This window comes from Antedon bifida, chromosome 5 (genome assembly GCF_963402885.1).
Source record: "Antedon bifida chromosome 5, ecAntBifi1.1, whole genome shotgun sequence".
NCBI lineage: Eukaryota > Metazoa > Echinodermata > Crinoidea > Comatulida > Antedonidae > Antedon > Antedon bifida.
The window spans coordinates 22466153-22489251 of NC_136230.1; the positions used below are offsets into that span (position 1 = coordinate 22466153).

At 30.8% G+C, this 23099-nt stretch overlaps 1 protein-coding gene across 1 annotated transcript in view; it reads left to right on the forward strand.

Moving 5' to 3' along the window:
• Window positions 1–20823, forward strand: part of LOC144843765 (glycerol kinase 5-like) — a 29507-nt gene extending 8684 nt beyond the window's left edge. Inside the window, exons 4-16 of the mRNA XM_078700701.1 lie at window positions 585–678; window positions 6111–6200; window positions 7089–7130; window positions 9024–9099; window positions 9566–9627; window positions 10230–10303; window positions 11416–11476; window positions 13825–13951; window positions 14216–14320; window positions 16245–16339; window positions 17479–17645; window positions 18178–18311; window positions 19165–20823. Coding sequence (XP_078556827.1) covers window positions 585–678; window positions 6111–6200; window positions 7089–7130; window positions 9024–9099; window positions 9566–9627; window positions 10230–10303; window positions 11416–11476; window positions 13825–13951; window positions 14216–14320; window positions 16245–16339; window positions 17479–17645; window positions 18178–18311; window positions 19165–19316 — 1279 coding nt within the window. The 3' untranslated portion in view covers window positions 19317–20823. The remainder of the gene's footprint in view (window positions 1–584; window positions 679–6110; window positions 6201–7088; window positions 7131–9023; window positions 9100–9565; window positions 9628–10229; window positions 10304–11415; window positions 11477–13824; window positions 13952–14215; window positions 14321–16244; window positions 16340–17478; window positions 17646–18177; window positions 18312–19164) is intronic.
• The last annotated feature ends 2276 nt before the right edge of the window (window positions 20824–23099 follow it).

Consider the following 23099-nt stretch of genomic DNA (forward strand, 5'->3'; position numbering starts at 1 on the left):
TACTATTAGTGTCTGGATGTGCATGCCCTATCTAGTGTATAGCCATAAGATACCCTTCAGGGGTATTCACAGTGTTTTTAGAAGCTTTCTCTTAATAGTGTATAGCAATAATATACCATCCACAGTGTGTAAACTTATTTTTCAGTTGCGCAATTTTATTGAAAGTCATGTTAAAACATTTATAACATCAGACATTATAATTGCAATAGAGCTAATTAGCATTTTGTTTTGTGATATTTTATCACTACCTCAGTATAAAAATTTACTCATTATGAACGTTTATGAGTGAAATATTTCATGTATTGAAAGATTGACTGTTCTAGTTTAAACATTTACAGTAAATAGGACGGTCAGGCTTTCTATGAATGAAAATATTCTCTCATTCAATGAATACAAAACATGTTTATTTGTTCATTCATTCATTCATTCATTATCAGAAATGAGTGTAATCAGATCTTGTCTATTTTGTGCCTAGCTTACCTGGATAAAATTGACAATAGGTTTTCCCTGTATTTTGCAGCACTCACAGACTGCCAACACTAATTTTGGTTTGTGTATTTTGATCATCATTTTTTTAATTATAGGCACACAGATGAACATTACTGTAACTTTATATCATGGAATGATACACGTGCAGAACATTTCGCTAACAATATTAACCAGTCATTATCATTTAAGGTAAGGTTGTATAGTGACTCAGCAGTCTGGATTGCAAAATTGTTGCTAGACTTGCCATAACATAAAGTTATGTCAATATTTTGATTGAAAGTTTGAATCTTTGTACTCATAATAATAATGTTTATACCCTAAAGGCAAAAAAAACCAGTTTCATTTTTACAATGCTGTATTGTATGGTACTGTAAATAACAACCATTACATTTTAATACTATGAATGACTATATACAGTAGTAAAATGATACAAATCTTTTAGTGTTCTGTTTGTGTGCAATAAGATCAACAACCACCTACACATGTTCCTCTATTGGTGGTTCATCATACAGTTATTATTAGATCATGGATGGAAACTAATTCAATCTTTCATAATTAGATATTGTTTTAAACTTCCTGAATGGACCTTTACTGTACATTCTATTTCGTTCCTAGCTTGCCTGGATAAGTCGGCTATAGCCATTTCCGAACAAAGGATAATTTAATTACAGTACTAATTTTTTTTAATTGATGTCCGAAAGCCCTATCTTCTTATAAATTCATAATTACCTAAATGAAGACATTTTGTTGAGCACCCTCATTGGATTATGGTATTGTCCACTTTATAATTTTCTTTTGGAATTCTTAGAGTTATTTTGCTCATTACAATGCAGTATTACAGTACGAAAGGAAAACAATGATTCTGGTCAGCCAGTATTATAGAAGGGGGTCATTAACTCTTTGAAGACGTGGCCCGTATCCCATACGGGGTAATTTATTGTCTCAGGCCAGAATATGTATGGGTTGACATTTTGGGATCACTTTTTGAGCATTTGACCTTTGACCTAGGTCCAAAAAAAATGCAATTTTTTCAGAAGGCCAAAACATTTCACATAACAATAAAACGAACAATTGCAGAAAGTTACAATCAAAATTATTTTGCAATTTTTCTAAACCTATTAAAAATATTTTATTTAGACTCAGTCACTTGGGGTAGAAACCTCGCGTTAAACAGGTGACTCGTGGCCACCTGTAATTCTTCCTTAGTAATCCTAGTCTGAAAAATATCCCAATTTTTCAATAGAAAAATCCCCTAAATTTTGGTCACCAGAGTGTGTACTTTATCCAAGTTTTTGATAGAAATAAATATAAAATTTCTACTGTACACACTTTTCATGGTATCTTTTCAGTGTTGTACCATATGTTGTAATGTCTAATCAAGTTTACCTTGTAAGTGAATATATTGATTAAGTTCACCTGAATGATTGGATCATTAATATTGATTTGTTGCTCGTATCCATTAAATATTTATATTGGTGTGATGGAAATAGTTTATGGTTTACATTTCGAGGAAACATTTTCAGAAATGTTTTCCTGAATTTTGCTCTGCCTTTTCCTTATTTCATTTCTTCGGTTTTTTCAAAACATAACAAAGTTACACAAACAAGTACAGTACATTCAACTGTACCAAAACTTGACATATCTTCCTAGAAATTTGAGAAAATTGAGAAACCCCATAAATTTAAAACACAGCGAAAACATAGATCATAAACATGACAATAATAGTTTGCCAAACCTCTTGCAAGAAACATACGTGCACACATTTGCGGGACGTTTCTCTTGCTTAGTGTCATACGTCAGTCGTTTTAGAACCTAGTTGATATGAAGTTTTGATACTTGTGCATAATAAAATTCAAAGAATTATAGAATTCACTTTAAAAAAAATGGTGACAATTCTTACTTATACAGTATTTTATGGTTGTGGTCAGTTTTGCTTTGATAATTGTATTAAGCTTTTGGATTACAGTATTTTATCATTGCCAATTTTACGATAACAATTATTAATCTTTTAGTGTATAGCTAGCTCAAAGGCTTCAACATGTAAATGTACAGTTAAAGATGTATTGTCCCCCAAAATCATGAAAAATAAAGATTTTTAAAATCGGACTTTGAATAGGCCATTTTGCAGTTTTAATGAAGTTGTTCACTTCCATAAGAAAAAAAACGGGGACAAAAATTATTTCACCTATAAAAAGACAAAATAAACAGTTAAATTACCCAAAAACTCATTGTCTTCCAGACAATTTGACCATTTTTTGCTTTAAATTACATTTTTCTCAGGTAAATAAATTTTTTTCAGACCCAATTTTTTGTGAGAGTGAATAACTATTATGTGACCCTAAAATAACATATTCAACAAAAAAATTAAAAAAAATATTTTTTTAGGGGGACAATATATCTTTAAGCTTTCGAATACAAATTGGTAAATACTTCTGAATGAACTTGTGATAAAACTCCATCTCCAACATGGCAACAAAAATAAATCTTAGGGACCTAAGTGATAAAATACAGTAAAAATTGTATGAAAATGATTGGTAAATTGTAGATCATGCCAATTAATGAATTCAGATACTAACTTACAAATAGAAATGTGATAAACACAATATTTTGTATATGCATGTGGTGAGGCATTATTCGAGGAAATGAATAAACGCCCTGGGCGTTTTTTCCACATGATGATTGTTCTGTGGGCGTTGTTACGGTTAAAATACAAATTTATTCGAATAAAGTCTGTTTGGAAATTTGTTTTACTGTAGGCTGGTATGTGTGACAGTGGGTCAAATGAAGATGCTTCTATTTTGTCTATTCTCTGTGTGTTTAATCCCTGAATTATTTGACTGACCTTTTCGCCCACTTCACCATACTTGGATTCACAAAGGAAATGATAACACATTGTTAATGGCATTCTATTCATTGTTACTGGTAAAATATTTACTAAACTTGTATTTTGTCCAATTTGGCAACAACTTGTCCTTGGGGATGTCATTGTCGGTGATGGATGTACCAGTATTGATAACTCAGAATTTGTTTTGGTTTGTTTTTTGTCAGTTTCACACCAAGAATTGTCTATTCAATAATTTGGCTATTTTTACACATAGCAGCGATTGGTTTAATTAAAGGTTCCAGATATTGGTGCATGTAGCTAGTTAACATGCTTGCTTTCCAAATCAGGGTTCATGGTTCAATCCTACTTAGTTCTGAGATGTAACTTGCAACTGTTCAACTCCACTCCCTATCTCAAGTGAATGAAAAATGATTAGTTTATTCTTCTGTGTAATTGGCAAGTTACTTACAAGGACATCTCTCAGTGTTATTAATAGAAAATGTGTTTCCGTTTTGATTTTAAAGCTTAAATCCAAAAACCTGAAAAATGAGGGTTACTATCTTAAAAAAACTTTGAATAGGTCATTTTGTTTTTTTTAAATAAAGTTAATAACATCCGTAGAAAAAAAAAATGTTTTCACTTGTAAAAAGAACAAACAATTCAACCAAAAATGCCTTCTCTTTCAGTAATGTTGAACTGCTTGCTGTAAATGACAGTTTTTTCAAGTAAACAATTTTTTTTAATCCAATTTTTGGTCAAAGTGGATCTATTTTATGTGACATTAAAATGGCATATTCAACAAAAAATGTTTTAAGAATTATTTTTCAGCGGGTCAATACATCTTATAGTTTATGATGTACAGTACATGAGGTAAATCATGTATTAAATGTATAAATTTCTTTTTATCAACCCAATAGTAAAAGTACGAAATTAGATTGTAAACCAGATGAACATTTACAATACATTTTGTCAAAATCCATTCAGTAGGTTTTATTTGATCTTAATAAAATTGAAAAATAAACCAATGTGATTGCAAACTTCCTTTACAAATGGCAGAGGACTGTACATTATAAACCTAATTTTAACAATAATAGTGCGAAAAGCACAACAAGATGAAAACAAGTTAAATTTTCTATCTATCAGTTCAACAGTTTTGTAGGTGAACACCAGGAGTAAAACCATTCAGGGTTAAGTAGCCATAACTATGTTTTATGTGTTGACTTTCAAACTTGAGTGATGTTACTGCAATTTAGTAGGTGCTAATTGAATTATTGATTAATAAATAATCTTGAGACATATCAGCCACCATCACACTTGAAGTGTTGATGTTTCATGTATAATTATAAACACCTAAAAAAACCAAAACTGCAAGATGGCCTAAAACAGAAAACACTAAAGTCTACAGTAGGTTCTAAGGAGGTGATTCCAGTGAAGATTTAGGATTATTAAATACTGTAAGATGTGGATGGGTAGGGTTCGAGAGCAAACGCTTAAACATTGTAAAATAAGGTGCTGACTTAACTGTAACCTACAGTAATGTCCTATCTTTTGCAATACAACTTGGGCAGGCCCATGTTAAATTTGTAAGCAAATTATGCTATTTTTTTATATAGTCGTAGTAAAAATAATCATTAATTTTTCATCAAAATTGTAGGCCATGATCAAGATTATTCTAAAAATGTCTGTAAATATAGACTATATCATTACTGTACAGTGTGCTTGACATTTCACAAAGCCCTGAATTAAAAAAAAACAATTTTTTTTTTAATTGGCCTAATCTTGAACTTAATAAAAACACTATGACTTGTTGGCTTTTCAAGGTATATTGTTTTAATAACCTTGATTCAGATTAATAGGTATTTTGACATCATAAAAAAAAAGTGAAAGTGACTTTATACCTATAGTATTGTTAAGCCGGAGGTTTATTGTTTTTAATATAAATAATGTACAATGGAATTGTGTCATGATATTAGGAAATCATAGATCAGATATTTCACTATGCAAGCGTTCGAATTTAAAGTCGTTTTCAAATAGAAAAATTAATATTTGATTGACAGTTTTATTTGAGCATTATGGGTAGTTTTATCATTTAATACTGTACATTGCTGTATAGTGTTAATGTTTTAAATGACTTCCAGTTAATGTCTTAACAGAAGCTGTTTTGCTTTTATTGAAGAACATACTGTAATTATCAGTTGAGTTTATTACAGTAAATTTTCAATTGTTCTTGTTCAAATACTGACTACAGTATGCAGTACTGGGCCTACTGTATGACCCTATTAAAAAAGTTTCATGTACTATTCATAGTCTCCGATTGCCATTTAATTTAAAAACATTCCTTATTTATATTCAATTGTTTAAAAAATTTATTTGGTATCCAGTATTGACTTTTCATCACAACGCACCACATGGTTACATGCATATTGAGTAAAAGGATAGAAAACATAGAGACACGATTCTATTTGCCAGAGCCGACTGGAGCCAGAACCGGAGCAGGTGTCAAAGACCCATTACAGTATACAGTACCTCTATAATAAATAAATAAATACAGTATAGTCCAATTTTAAATTCAGAGTGATATACAGTAGTGTAATGGTTTAAGGAGAGAAATACTTGGGTTCTCAAAAAGTTTTCTAGCATGGCCCCCATTGAGAATTAATTTTGTGAGCCAGATATAGAAGTGTGTCTTCAACATCCTCTGAACTCTTTTAAAAAAAATGCACTCGCATGTCTGACTTATAGTGAACAAAAATCGGTTGAATCAGCCATTTTTAAATGTTGTCGTTTTGTTTATCAGGGCCTAGGTACTGGAGCCAAGTTACTTCACATTTTGACAAGACAACAGAGGTGGGAAGCAGCTAGTTCTTTTCATTTCCAATCCCAACATGTAAGTAGGATTACATCAACAGATTTAGAGGATTAAACCATGGACCTATAAATTAGGTCCATGATTAAACTTTACAGAAATGAACTTAGCTTTGCTGCATTTCTTGACAATAGCTAAGGCCTAGAAGGTCTCAGTTGGTTCAAGGACAGCACTTAAGTGTTTACTAAAGCATATCAAAAAGTCAAAATAAATATTTTTATTCATCACAATGTTGTTGTGCAGTTCAATTAGTGCAGTCAAAAAATGTGTGCTGTTAATCGAATACACACACTAATTACAAAATTCTGGTTGTTGACGTCCCGATGTGTAAACTGCAGAATTTTGCTATTGTGAAAGGGGTATACTTTTTAGGGCCTGTTTCTATTGAGAAAGAAAATTTGTTTTTAAAAATATTTTTTGCCCACAGAAATTCCTTTCAAATAACCCGATCTTAAATGCGGTATTAAAAACACCAATTGATTTCATTCCTGATCTTCAAAAACGATCTATGTGGAGCAGTTTTTAGCTGCAATGCAACCTCAATCTGATCTGACTTCACTGAATGACACGATACTGTATCTCTGTATATTAATAACGATATCACACAACCACGATTTATCACCAAATGGGCAACCAGTTCTAGTGATTAACCTGTATTGCGAACATTAAAAATGAACCAAGAAACTGGTTTTAATAGAAACAGGCCATTTTGTAAATTTGTTAGATACTGCAGTCATGTAAGAATTCAATGGCTTTATTATACTTCCTCCAAGATAAATAAGCTCCGCACAATGTAGGTGTTAAAGTCAAAGTATTTTGTTTTTCTTGGCAGATTAATCGAACTGTGTATAAAATTATGAGTGATATATAGGTTTGCAGTTGTTATCTAAATTTCAATTTCTTTTTCAGGCAATTATACGATTAGCATGGATCCTCAATACCAACGCAGAGGTAAATATTACAATAATGAATATTTATGAGTGCAATGGTACAAATATTTTCATGAGCTGAAAAGAGAACATTATATCTTTCACTGAATGAAGTTATTTTTTTCCATTGCATGAATATAAAACATTTATTAAAACACATATACTTTTAATGAGAGGCCAATGCCTAAACTATTAGGTGAGGCAGCACTCTATTTTGGACACTAAGCAGGTAGATTTTCAACAGCCTAACCTTGTGTAACGCGTGATTCTTACAAGAATAAATGTGCATAATATAATGAAATTCAACGGGTATCATTCACTTTTACATTTAGATAAACTTATGACTTTTGGTTTAGTTTGAAATGACTCAAAGGTTTTGCGATAAGAATAAATAATATAAAGTATATATAAAGATAAGTAGGGGAAAGTGAGATGTTGAAGAATATTAACAAATAAAGTTTCAATACCACCATAGGCTTTAATATTGTATCTGTAAAGTATGGCAAACTTCTATAATCTGAAATAAAAATTAAATTGGTGTAAAGTACCACAACTTTTCATCATTCCAATAAATTTCAATATGTTATAGCTCCTCAGAATGAAAAGTGATACTCATGATTAAAACGTTTTCTGGAAGCTGTTGAATTGTAGATACGAAATCATGCACAAATTATGCGCATCGGATGGTATGACGTCATCATATGGCCAGTTCAATTATAAAAGTCGTAATTTCATATTTTGCGTCATAGTTCATGACAATTAAAATAGCGCGCTTCCATATTCTACGTATCCAAATTTATTCAACACGTTGATATGTTGTTGCCCAGATAATTTCCTTCCAAAATTGCTATCTACGTGTTTCATTTTGATGACTTCACCATGGTAAAAATTGGATGAAAAGGCGGGTCCTGTTATTTTCACCTATTCTGCATTTGTATGTAGTACGTATACAGTATATAGTGTATACTGTATATACTTAATAGACGTGATACAAAATAGAGAGCACACTAACATTCTTTCAATGGCATAATCGTTTTTCTGTGCGCAATATTCTAACGTGTGCACGTGGCGTTTGCGCTGCGGATAACCTAGCTCGTCCATAGTGACGAGTTCAAATCTAGTTTTTTATAGTGCAATCCTACTACTGTACTACCTTTCAATAGTTGGCAGTTAAACAATTATTCTACTGTACTGTAGGCTACTATGAGAAGCTGTCATCATTATATCATTAATAAAAGTCACAAATATTTCAAGAGATATTAACATTCGTCAGACAACATTAAATCAAAGACTATAATAAATTGCCATTTTAGTACAGTACTGAGCTTTTGTATTGATTATTGTAATTTATGGTGTTAGTAGTTTATGTCAGGAAAAATACAATGTTATATTGTCCAATAATCTTGCATTTACAGAGTAGCAGGGGTTTTATTCATCTGTTACTGGTCCCTGCCTAATGTGGTTATGGTCACTTGTTTTATTAATAGCAGGTGAAACTTGTCTGCTTACAGATTTTATCCATTTGTATATTATCAAAGGGTGAAATAACACAATCCATTTTAAAGTTACTCTGTCAAGAAAATGTTTTACCCATCTTGACAAAAAATTAACAAAACCTCCTGAGTAGATGGAGAACAGCATAATGCCTAATAAGGTTGATAAATACATTCTACTATTTTTTAATTCCATAAAATTGTTAAATTATCTTGAATAAACAAAAGAATCATATAAAAAATCATAACATCATCGTAACTAAATCTGTGAATGTTATGTAATTGTTATCAAATGAATCTAATTTTTCAACAGAAATTTTTAAAAGGTCTTTTTCCAAAAAATAAAGACAAATTTTTCCTTTCACCAATTTTTCATAAGATTTGCAATCTGAAGTTACAGATAGAATTTGTTGTTTTTGCAGATAAAGAAAGAGGCAAAGGCTGGAAATGTGTTGTTTGGAACCCTTGAAACATGGCTTGTATGGAAACTTACTGGAGGTAAACCAAAGTAGTCATTTGTTAGAAGTTGCAAGCGTCACCATTGTTAAAACAATAAGACAAATGAATGTTTATAAGTTGAATGGGTCAAGAATCTTTTTGAGTTGGAATATTGGCTGTTTTATCAATATACAGTATACAAAACAGTCAGTATTAAACATAACAATTTTTTAATTGAATGTTGGAAGGCTAAAGGGGCATGAACAAGGGGGCACTAAAGATGGGCTGAGGAATAGAGCAGTAAAAGCACTACAATGGATTTCAATCTCAATTCAATTTCAATTTACAAAGACTTAAGAGTTTAAAATGTTAAAAAAATAATGTATGTCATGTGATACAAAATTAACCAATCAAATGGAAAACATTCACCTTCTAATTATTAGTGTTAGCATTTTATAAGTTATTATTCAATAAATATTATTGTATGATTGAATTTTAAATATGTGTAAATTTTTGTTTGTTACAGGCAAAGTACATGCAACAGAACCATCCAACATATCTGCAACTGTTTTATATGATGTTTTTAAGGTGATTTGTGGTTTTAAATGTCTTATTTATATTACATTTAAATGCTTTCTTTATTCATTTCAAGACATACAGTATTTTAAAATGCCTAGCTCAAAACCAAAGGCATTTCATGATTTGTTTTAATGCGAGCGGCGTATGTTGTGTGTGCAGAACATGTGTTGCGTTCTACACTTTCATTGAAGTCAAAACGAAATCAAAGCAAAAAAAAACTGTTATGCAATTGAGTAGTAGAATATTGATGTCATCCGTTATGCTAACGTTTACATGCTTGTGCGAAAACTCTCTATTTCGTGCCTTGCTCTGATAAACCGACAAAAAGCCTATCCTCAAAAAGTATAACATTCATTGAACACCCGGAATCTTCACAAATTATATAGTCCATGAACTAGTAATATGCCCTCAAATGGCAACATCCCCACAAACCACTGTCATCATTTTCTTTTCTAAGAATGAGAATTTCTGACTATTTTCAAATTACAAATTAAAAAACATGAGAAAAGCTTTTGTCGTTACACAATTAATATATTAATACTGCATTTCTATTGCATTTTTGTTACATTTCACTTTATTATTATTTTTTTTATAAATTATTTTCATTATAGAAAGATTGGAATTCTATTCTTAATAATTACTTTGGCATTCCGTTTTCAATCTTTCCCAAGTTGAATGATACAAGGTAAGATGTATTGTTTATTTGGAGCAGCAATAATACCATAATGCACCAAAATTAAGTTCATGTAATGTTGACATAGTTATAATCAAGCTTTCGATTTAATTAACAATTATCAGATACAAATAGCAAATCAAAACCATTTTAACAGGAAGTATTCTTTTTATCAATAACTTTCCTTTTCTGTCTTTAGTTTTTGAAACAAGAATGTTGATTACCAGCAACCAGGGAGGTATACCAATACTTCCCTGCTGAAATAAACAACTTTCATTAGTTTGCAACTACTCCAAATACTTGTCCCTATCTACAGACTATTTGCTAACTATTTTAAGAAATTAAACCCTACTTTACAGTAGTCTAAACAATCTTTTAAATACAAATATTTCTAGTTCCTTGTAGTAAGCTCCTAAAATTCTCTCACACTCAACTATAAACATTCTCAATCCCACTCACACTAGAGATGTATTGCTTTACTGCTGTACTTTTTAGACATTGGGTAAGTTCTTCCCAATGAATATGAACCCCCGAGATAATAAATATGATTTATTTTATTTGCCATCCATAATTATTTTCACAATGATCACGATACTGACCATTATTACCAAGGATATGTGCCACCAAATTTCTTATTGAATATAATTTCATGGGTTTAATAATGATTTATTGTTTAAAATTCCCCAACAAATGTTAAACTTGCAAGTTTCTTTGCTGAAGTACTGATTTAAGTTCAATGAAATTAGGATATTAAATCAGCAGTACAAAAAGGACAGTGACTTGTGAAATACTTACAAGTAAACAAAATAATGTTTTTAGCTAACACTTGTATAACTACAATATAAGTAAGGTCTTTTGGCATCTGATTGGCTTATGTCCAACTATGTGTTCATTGACATTTTATCACATATCATAATTCATGAAGATTTTATCCAACTGTTGTCAAATTCTCTTTCTATGGGGTGTGTCAAAGGCTGAAATGTAGTTTTGTTGGCATATCCCCATGAATTTTGCAATAAAAAATGGAGGTATATCAGTAGACCTATGATTAAACATGCAGATCCAGGATTGAGGTTGTATTTTTAAAAATCCTTATAACACATATATTTTGTTTTCTTAATTAGCGATGATTTTGGAAGTTGTGATGAAGAGATCTTTGGAGGACCAATTCCTATCAGGGCCTGTGTAAGTATTTTTGAATTGAAACATTTTAAAAATGTAACTTAAACTTGAATTAATAAATTTACAGCCTTCTGTTTGATATGCTAACCATTAAACCACTAGCGCTTTCATGTTATTGTTCAAATTTTATTGAATAACTCTTTATCACTCTTGGCGTTGTATGTCGAAACAGCACATTTGTACACACACCTAATTGATATGCGGGATATTCAGGAACAGAAGAAATTGTAAATTACTCGGTTTAGTACTTAATTAATGTATAATTATATATATTACAGTATTGAATATTAATGCATTTGTTCCTATTTTAGTGTACTGTTTCATAGCAAATTTTGAAATAAATTAATTTGTTAGTGTATCATTTTGCTACAGGGCATGGTAAACATGCTTTTTGGCTGATTTGACTTTACAGACAATTACATTCTGTGACAAACTGAAGGCGACAACCTTGCAAAAAAAAAAACCTGCAAAACAATAACCAGTTATAAACGGTGTAAATAAATTAACCCCAATTTCTTGGGAGCAGAAACAGGACAATTTTTTAGTAACCAGTTAAATAACCGGCAAAAACAATGGTTAAAAACACATCCCATTCAATTCGGTGTTAGAACACCATTTAACCGGTTATTGCTGAACAATGTTTAGCTGCAACACGAATTAGCTGTTATTTGATTGACAGTTGTGACCCTGCGTCAGATACCGTCGCGTCCTGACCTTTGTGTTGTTGTTTGTATGTACCATGTGTGTTTTCCTCGTGGATTTGACAGTCAAAGAATTAAAAATATGGATGGATGAAATCACAAGATACGTAATTCAGTTGTGGGGAGAAGAAAAGGTATGAGGAAGGATGATGCCAAAGTAGGGCAGAAATTATTGAGTTTTCTAATGATAAATGTCAAGAAGACTTACTGTATATTAATATTATATATTATATATAATGTTATACTACTAAATCTGCAATCACTCCTGGCGTTCCAAATTACAACAGCAGCATCTTAGCAAATTGTTTGTTTTATATTTGTAACAATTTAATTTAGTGAACAAAGAAAGGAAGAGTGCATTAAAGGCTATCAATCTTATCATTTGGATTCATAAGTTTAATCCAATTATTATATACATCTTTTTTATTGACAGCATGTGTCAATAGTTATAGTTCAATGACATGAATGCCTTCAGGGGATTGCTTTTAATGATACAGATAAAATTGTGCCTAATTAAATTCAAACTTCAAAAATGTGTATTCATTTTACTTCTTTGTTCATAAATTTTTCTATGTTGAACTCTATTCCTTTATAATTTATTCACTATTTTGTTGTTAATATACTGTTATACAATTACACTACTACTTATTATAATACAAGTACAATTACAATCACAATACAATCACAATACAATCACAATACAATTACAGAATTACAATGCAATACAATTACAATGCAATTACTACATACAATCTATACAATTACAATGTTTACTGTCCATATTCATAATTAGTTTATTTGTCAGTGTTTTATACAATAAGGGCGGTACATACATTTTGTATAATAAAAAATAATAATAATAATCACAAAATTAATTTTAATTACAAATCATACACTTATTTTTACGTTTAAATCTGTATCAGAAAATGAAATGTAAGGCATTTGTCAGATCCAAAATTGTTATCAAAATCCATGCATATCATAAAAGTGAAGAAGTTATATGCCACCTGTTTGTATACAAATGTTGTTTTTATAAATGTTGTAGTCGGATAATAATTAGGTTATTTTTAAAATTGTTTCTTAGTGGAATATGGTATAAGGTGCTACATCCAATATTAAATAACATTGCACCATGTCAATCTGGATTTCGTAAAGCATCACTCTACAACAACTACACTTGTTAATAGATAACAACTGGCTGCCCTACTTGGTTGTCTTCATTGATCATAGAAAAGCATTTGTCACTGTCAATCATCCAACCTTGATAAAGCTGTCCATAACATACAGTATTTAACTATTAGTTCCCAAAAAGTAAAAACATAAGTAGTTAAAACATAAATAAAAGAAGTTATTACAGAGGCATGTACATGGTCAGTATTCTATGCACCCGGCAGCTTTAGTTGTCTAAGGGTTACTGTATGTGCCTTTGCAAAAATGTTACATAAAACTCATTCATGAGTTCGAGGCCAATGGATTTTTTTTTTCCAGTGGCATAACGGCTATAAGCAGTCACTGGCTAAAGGAGCTCTAGAGTATGAGCAACGCTGGAGGGCCCTTAGGAGTGACAAACCCACCATCTTTTCCACATGCGTTACACCACTATTTTAGTGTTACCTGTATAGTATGTTTTATTATATTTACCTTATTTAGGTTGGTGACCAACAGGCAGCCATGTTTGGACAGTGTTGTTTTGAGGAGGGAGACATTAAAGTTACCATGGGAACAGGAACGTTTATCAATTTAAACACAGGATCCTACCCTTGTGTACCAAATGTTGGTATGTAATGTGTATTTAGATCGTAGTAAAAACAACACTTATGTAAAATTGCATAAGAATGCACATTTAATATATAAAATCATAAAAATACAGTTTTATGCTGAATTAATTACATTTACAATAGAAATGTTATATTTCAAATGCTTTTCAATTCTACCATAGGAAACCATAGTCACATAATACACATTGGCATTTGAGATTATTTCAGGTACAAATTATTCTCTTTTACTGTAAATTTGGATTCTGATTACTCTAATGTTTTAGGAACATACCCTCTGGTTGGTTGGAAGATCGGGTCAGAGGTAGTGTACACGACAGAGGCATTTGATTCTGATTCTGGAACAGTACTAACATGGCTTGAAAATGCAGGTAATGAATGTAAACAAAAAATCATAATTTTTTTGTTCAGTATTTTTACACCTCTGTCTTCCAAACTAATTATAACTATTCCTGGATACCATTCCGCACACACAGCGTATGTGACTGTTATAAGTACATCAAACTGGTAGCGGTTACCGATACTGTGTCATAATGTGATTCAAAGTTTTCAGTTGCGTTAATTTCCAGAAAAAGTAGAACATGTTCAACTCAACCGAACTGCTCATATGCGTACATATTTTGCATTATTTTGAGTTGCGGTTAGTTGTAGTCATTTGAGGTCAGTGTTTATGTCTACACAGTTGATTTGTATTATTACACTCATATCAAACATGTTGTGAATTATAGGAAAACAAATAAATGATAGTGTTTGAAGTCAAGTCAACCTTATTTTTTGTTTTATGCTTAAAGAAGAAAACAGGGCAAAAAATGTGTATCAAACAATCTATCCATCAAATCTTAATCCTAAATTCTTAAATCATTTTTTTTCTTGATTTATTACATGTAAATGTTACTACTTCCATTTTATTGCAATCACATAAAACCTAGGTACAAGCATTACTTTTGACACAACATTCATCAGCAATCAATTTTACCTATGGTATGAGTTGCAAACAGAGTTTAGCTAGCGCCTCAAAGATGCTATTGCAAAGGTTACCAATAAATTACCCACAAGAGAGTAACATTAGATTTATCCCCAAAGATGTTAAAAGGTTAACAATAAATTATCCACAGTAACTTAAAGATGTTATTTTACATCCTTTTACAAAGCATTTATTATTTAATATCTATAATAGACCTGTTTACACTGGTTTTAGCATATGATGCCGATAAATATTAAAGTATGTACATTCAGTGTTTTAGCATAAGACGTAAAGACATAAGTCTTGCAATGCTGATGTCGTGAGGTAATTTCCCGCATGATCGTAATCAAAACGGTACTGGGTACTGGCATAATACGCCGTCGTAACTCAGCTTTCTATCCAATCAAAACGTTCTATGATGATAACAAGAAGTAATAATAATAATATATATTCATATTATTTAATAGGCTAAACCCAAATAGATTCTGAATTTATAATTTGTTATACCAGTGTACACTAATTGCCATACTGTAATTCTGTATAAAGTATCTATTATTAACCTTTTGAGTTGGCAAACAATAATAAATTTAATCCACAACAGAATAACAGAACAGATGTTAAGGTTGTCAATTTTAACAAACATGCAAACTATGAACAAACTATGAGTTGCATTTCTTTTCATAAAGTTATATAGCAATTTGTTTTATGACATCAACATCTGAGAGAGAGTAACTCAGTTTTAGGCCAAGAAAAAAAAAGTTTTGTTTCGCATCCAAATTTGAATTTGTCTCCATATAATTGTACTATTGGAACCAGAGGTTTGTGACAACAACCACATTTTTTGGTACGCCAATAGCTAATAGTAAACTAGCATAGCGCAAGTGCTCACTGGACAGGCCATCACATCCAGCAGACTTACCCAGAGCTAACTTAGTTATATAATCATTAATACCACGAGGGGAGACAAACAACTCATCACTATGCATAGATGATCTATCTAGTTCATCTAAAACAAATTGCTTGTTACAATCATTTTTAACACAGTTAAATAATGTTTCGTAATGTTTAGCCCAAAGCTTACAGATATCATTTTCGCCTTTTACGCAATCAATGTGATCAGGTCGACAGGCAGTTTGGCTATTCATTTTTGCAATATTTCCCCAGAAATTATTACAAACAAACACACGCTACCGATTACATATACCTCCTTGGCGGAGGTAAATTATGATTTAATTACAATTCACAAGCTTTTGGACATTAATAGACTATATTACATATATTATTACCAGAATAGATGAATATTCATGACATAACATGTTTCATATTTTTAGGATTCATCTCAAATCCAGGAGAATCGCAGGAAGCAGCAACAGAAGTTAAGAGTAGCAATGGATTGTGCTTTATACCGGCTTTCACTGGATTACAAGTAAATTGTTTAATTTCAAAATACAAAATCCAATATAACAAACCTCCCTACTCAGAAATAATGAAATATCGGGATGTTTTATGGAACTATAGAGGTATAATTCATTAAACCATAGAGGGTTTTATGAAACTATTGGCATATATAATAACAATATGTCAGGTGTGCTAAGTGAGGAAAATGTGGTTCCAACTAATTATTTCATGGATGAATTGATTATTAACATCTTACAGACCGATATTAGTATGTTTTCTGTTCTTTTATCTATATCTAGAGTAGGAGAATATAATTTGTTTTTTCTAAAATATCAGTAGAAATTTAATTTTTTAGTGGGAGACTCGATCCTGCCATTATCTGAAGAATTGGAAGGTCTCAAATCATCTTCATTATATCTTAGTTATTGTAGAAATTGTCTAAACTTTTAAGGAAAAACCTCAGAGTAGTAGAATTTGTTGTAGAAAGGGATGGAAATATGCTTTCTATTCACACAAATATTATCGGCCAATTGAAAACAGGATTTAAAAACACCTGTTTGCAATTCAGCCTAGTTTTGGCAGCAAGACACATTTTTTCTCTTACATTCACCTACATTTAAAATCCTACTTATATCGGTATAATAAGTGTTTAGTACGATTACTTAAGGGATTTTCATGGAACATTAAGTTCATTTAAAGCGGTCCATTTATTTTATCGTGTGTTTATGCCACATGCATTTTTTTTCTGATAGTGGGAGTCTATAAAGACTACGGATTGTAGGCTTGTCTTTGTAATAACTGCATTTTGTATTTGTGATACTATGGGGTTTACCTGTCTGTTCCAACCACTCTTAAAGTGTTGTATTAAGAGCAATTTTCATCGTTGTTATAATAGTGAAGTGGTGAAGTGGAGCTGTAGCTTCCAATCTAAAAGTCCAGGGTTCAATCCTGACCTAATGCCAGGGTTGTGACTCTTTCAACTCCACTCCCTAAGCCTCAAATGAGACTTAATTTTTAAAATTTTTAGAAATTATAAAATAGTTTATCTATCCTGGAAATGGCGAGTTTGTGCTCGCTGTTAGATGCGTATGAAATAAAAAAATATCATACTGTACAATCATCATTAGTGACATTTTTGGTACTTTATTTGTCTCTATTTTTTTGTAGTCTGGTATAAATGATAACACGGCTTGCTGTTGTTTGATAAACATTACTCCAACCATTAAGAGAGAGCACATCGTTCGGGCCGCCTTGGAATCGTTAGCATTCAGAGTGGTTCAGATATTCAACACTTTGGAAAGTAAAACTAAAATAAAGATAAATGACACGATCAAGTAAGTACTTTCAATTTATTTGATAATACTGTTTATACCATAAATAATAAATACTGTCAGAATTGAATTTTGTGAGAAAAGAATACTGTGAATACTTAAAAAAAATTAATACTGTGATTACTATCAAAAAATAATACTGTGAATACTGTCACATACTGTACTGTCAGAAATACTAAGTGAAAACTGTGAGACAAGAATACTGTGATTCTATCGGAAAAGAATACTGTGTCAAAAATGAATAAATATCATCAAAATATCAGAAATTAATACTGGGAATATCGTCAGATATTGAGAGGGTGTTATCTTAGCGATGCTTTTGACTAAATGAGGATGTAATGTACAGGCCTATTTGACTTTTCGGCTTAAGCTCTTCCAACTGCTCCAACTGTAGATCTCTATTCAAAACAGACCAGTCAAATAAAGCCTTGTGTCTTTTAAAATTCTTTTCACTTTCTACATCCTATGTTTAGAAATGAATTTGATTCCTTGTTGATTTTTGTTTGATCTATTTTTGTTTGTATAATATGTATAGATTTGATGGTGGTGTCAGCAATAGTGATTTTGTGCTACAATTAGTATCTAGTTTGGTTAACAAGAAAGTTGATCGACCTGACAATTTGGACATGTCTTGTCTCGGAGCTGCCTTTCTTGCAGGTCTCAAAGCAGGTAAACTATTTTAAAGAAAGTATATGCATTATGTATGGCATTGTGATGCCATATTTAGTGTGTGATGTCATATTTATCATTGTTTGATGTCATTTATTGTGTGATGTCATATTTGTTGTATGAGGTCATATTTATTGTGTGATGTCATATTAATTGTGTGATGTCATATTATTTGTGTGATGTCATATGTATTGTGTGATGTCATATTTATTGTGTGATTGTGTTTTGTGGTTATTGTGTGATGTCATATTAATTGTGTGATATGCCATATTAATTGTGTGATGTCATATTTGTTGTATGATGTCATATTTATTGTGTGATGTCATATTATTTGTGTGATGTCATATGTATTGTGTGGTGTCATATTTTTGTGGGATTTTATTGTATGAAGTCATTGTATGTAATGTATATTGAAATGTCATAGTAATGTAATTTTATTGTAGGATGTCTTACTATAATTAGTGATCCTTTTACCATCGCCAATGAGGTTATACTAGGAAGCTTTCAATGACTAAACAATGTTAATTCATTGTGTGCATGCAGAGATATTGGGATGTCCTTACTTCCCACATCGACACAGGTTTAAAGTCCGACGATCGATGGCACATTGATTGGCCAGACATACATTGGTCGTCGGTCATCAAAAATTTACTGTACTACCTCTTTGTCTACAGTAGTAAGACTTGTATGTCATAACAATATTTTCACCTTAGACAGACCCTAGTCATTTAGGATCGTTCCTTTAAAAAGGATGTATGTAGAACATGTAGGTATACTGATAGTTGAAGGCCGTTATTATTAAAAAATTACTATTTAGTATCAGTTTTATATTAAATGTGCAATTAATTGACAGGCGTATGGAAAAGCAAGGACGAGTTGAAGGAAGTACGAAAGACAAAGAACATGTTTAAGCCGAAGGCAGATGTGCAGGTCGACTACAAGCCAATATTCAAACAATGGGGCAAGGCAGTCAAGAGGTCAATGAACTGGAATGAATCTGTATAAACATATGATCAGTATCAGTAAAGCATATTGTGTGTAAAGCAATACAATGCAATATTAAATAATTATAATTAATATTAAATATAATTGATAACTATTAACCTCTTAAAGCAGACGCTACTTTAGAGGATAGCTCCTGGTTTAAAAATTTGAAATGTAATGTACAGTAGCAACTTTTGGAATTTGGCTTATTTCACTGCTGTTAAAAAATGTGAGTTATTATCAATGTTGTTACAAATAAGAAACGTTATTATATATATAATAATATTTTATTAATACATTATTGTTTTATAAGAAACAATAGACATTTTAAACCTGGCATTACCTGTTAAAAGAAGTTTTTCTTAGAAAGAACACCTAGTTTGGTACTGTACATTTTATGGTGTTTTGGCTTTGAAGAGCTAATCTTAAAATAGTTTCTTAAGATCTAGTTTGAAAACCTTGGATACATTTTTCAACAACCTGCAAGATGATTCATTTACTACACATTTCTCTACATTCCTGTGCATATTAATTATGAATGTGTATATAATATAACTTGAATCTTAATAGAATTGTAGACACAAATTCAATACAATTGTACTTTATATGCATCTCTCTATATATATTCTATGCAATAAAGTAGGTGCACAAATGTATTCATTTGTTGTATATCAAAGTATGGTGGCCCATAAGTTCACGGCAATATTATATGTTGAGAAAAATAATATTGCTGTGAACAAATTGAAATTATTGTTGTTGAAACTTATGGGCCACCGAGCACAGCTAACACAATTTGTTACCAGTAATTTGTTAACATTTTGCTGAATGATAAAAAAATATATATATAATAATATATACATTCCTTGTACAGAAACATAAAAAATAAAAAGTATTACCGCCTCAATGTAAATGAATATAATAGAAATCCCACTTGTACAAGAAAGATGGAATAAATTACAGTATATTTCACCTAGTGTAATGAAATGTTGCTTTTTTAAAAAAAATATAATTAATTTATGGCTTAGAAAAAAGTCTTTTTTATCTAATAAAACAATAAACATGTTAAAATAGTCATTTGTGCATGTACTGTAATACTGTCGTCTTTTGGAATGTTATATTAGCCGGTTCTTTAATGAACCTTACACAATAGATTTAACTATAAAGTAAGCTTTAAAGAAAAGTACATCCAGTCTTAAAATTCCTTTTTTATTTATGCAATATTCATCAAAAGCATTGGGTAAATATAATAGAAATTGTATTTTCCCAAACAAATTGTATGCTATTTTGATTTATACAGTACTTTTTTTTCTGCATGAATGAGTTTGCTAGTTATTTTGCTAAGCTACGGAAATGCCCTGTAACGTCCACAGTTTGTTACTGCTTACTGTATCATTTCAATTCTGAATATAATAAATAAATGATGTAACATTTGTTATCAAGTTGCAAATCCTTTCGTAGTTTGTTTCAATTGTAAAATTGGAATTACCCTCTTTCTCAGCTTGACTCCCACCTACACACCCATTGCTCAGCAATATAAGAAAACATTTACTTGCAGGAAATTCTTTTTAATCTGTTAAATTTTTATAGTTCAATAATTGTTAACATGCTTTGTGAGAAGCAATATTCGTATTTAAATTCAGCCACCTGTATACTAAATATGCAAATAATATAAATATGCATTAAATATTTGAATATATAACTCATTAAATGTATGAAATCACCTTTTTCGGTCTACTACAAGAAACATTTGTTATAGTACACAGAAGTTGTGTAGTATTTTTTTAGGTGAGCTGCAATTCCGCAGATGTGTTGTAATGTGTTGTAATGCAAGAAATGCAAATGTTAAACATTGTGTTTGTACAAATTGCTGTACATTCAAACTTATTTTAGTTTCATTGTGTTTAAATTTTAATGTTAGAATATAATTAGAATATATTAAATATTTTATGTTTTTATTTTGTATATTTTGCACAAAAAATGTTTTTGCTTTCTTAAAAACATGTAATTATTCTTGAAAAATGTTAAACATTGTTTTTGTACAAGTTGCTGTACATTCAAACTTTTATTAGTTTCATTGTGTTTCAATTTAAATGTTAGAATATAATTAGAATATATTAAATATTTTATGTTTTTATTTAGTATATTTAGCACAAAAAATGCTTTGCTTTCTTCAAAACATGTAATTATTTTTGGTTACAATGTTGGAGTATGTTTTGTGATTAAGTGCTACAGCAGTTTACATGGGGAAATTCCATAAATTTGTTGCAGCTATTCTTACCTTAAATAATCAGCTAAAGTATGAACTTGCTCGTGTTTAAGCATACTGAACGGTGCGAACATTTCCATCATTGGCTGAAGATACTTAATGCACTTCGTCTGATGCGTTTTCATTTTAGAAAAATGTTCCAACATGTTGTATCTAAGGTTAAAAGCTGATTTTCATAATAGGCCTACCTCTTTTATTTCACACATCATTCTAATTTTTTATTTTATTGAAATCTATGGTTACATTCATCAGGTTTATGTATAATATTCCGTATATAACCTTGCATTTTGTATTTTAAAAAAGATGTGCGAAATTGGGAAAATTATTATCTAATGGGACATGTGTACACTTAGAGATGGCGGTTATTAAATTCATCTATTTTTATGTATCGTATAAGTAAATTTATCAATATCTTATTTATAAGGAAATATATTTAAAATATTGTTTTTGATCGTCACTAATAGATTTCTTTTTTTCACATAAATCTTGCTTGTACTTTGCTTAAATTTCTTTACGTTCTATGAGTTGATGCATACAATGTTTAAATAATAAAAAATAATTAAAATTACATTGTTTAAACATGGTTTCCACTCGACCGCAATGACGCAGGCACAATGTAGTTGACCAATCACAAGCAACGGCTCGGATGGTTCATCGCGTCGTGGTTGGTCAAATTAATTTCGGTGCGGTTACATCCGAGTGGGAAAGTTAACAAAATTGGTCGCACATATTTTGTTGAGTGTTCAAGTAGTGTGTGATATGGGTTTACATTGAATGTACATTTACATAATGTTCTAATGTAAGTAACCATTTTAGAGGAAGAATATTATTGTATTGCAAAATGTATAATATAATTATTTAAAATTATTTATGATTTTAAAATTCGTATTTATAAATGTGTATTTATTTGAGAATTGTCCATCATTTGAGTACTGGCATAGATTGCTTAAATCGATAAGATTAATTGAAACATTTATTGTATAGTATAATGGTACCGTATAGGTTATATTATACAGGCCTTTGTTTATAGAACACTATATTCCTCCATCCATCAGTCCGTAGGTAATCAGCTAAGGTATCAGTAATGATGTTCTTTATTTATTTGGAAACTGATTTATCATCACCATTCTGTCAGGATTTTCTTGAGATGTCCCTGAAACCACACTGGATTTTATGGTCGCAGCATTGGAATTTCATTTTCTCGATACACCTGAAATTGTATTAGGTATTGTCGAGATACAGTATACCTGCAATCGATAAATGTGCCTATTAATTTGATAATAGAGAGGATGTGTTTGTTTACCAATCTGAGTCAAAGAAAATATTGGGAGTCGGAAAAATGATTTATTCATGAAGTATTCTTTAACTTAATTCATATGAGGTATACCACATATTCATGAACTTTTATGCATATTAAAGGACCAATCATCAAATGCTTAGGTCATTTTGTGAATGCATACCATTCAATAATAGAATACGTGTCAATGTGCTTACCGTATCTCAAATGAAGGCTGAACAGTGACTGTACAGTACTATAC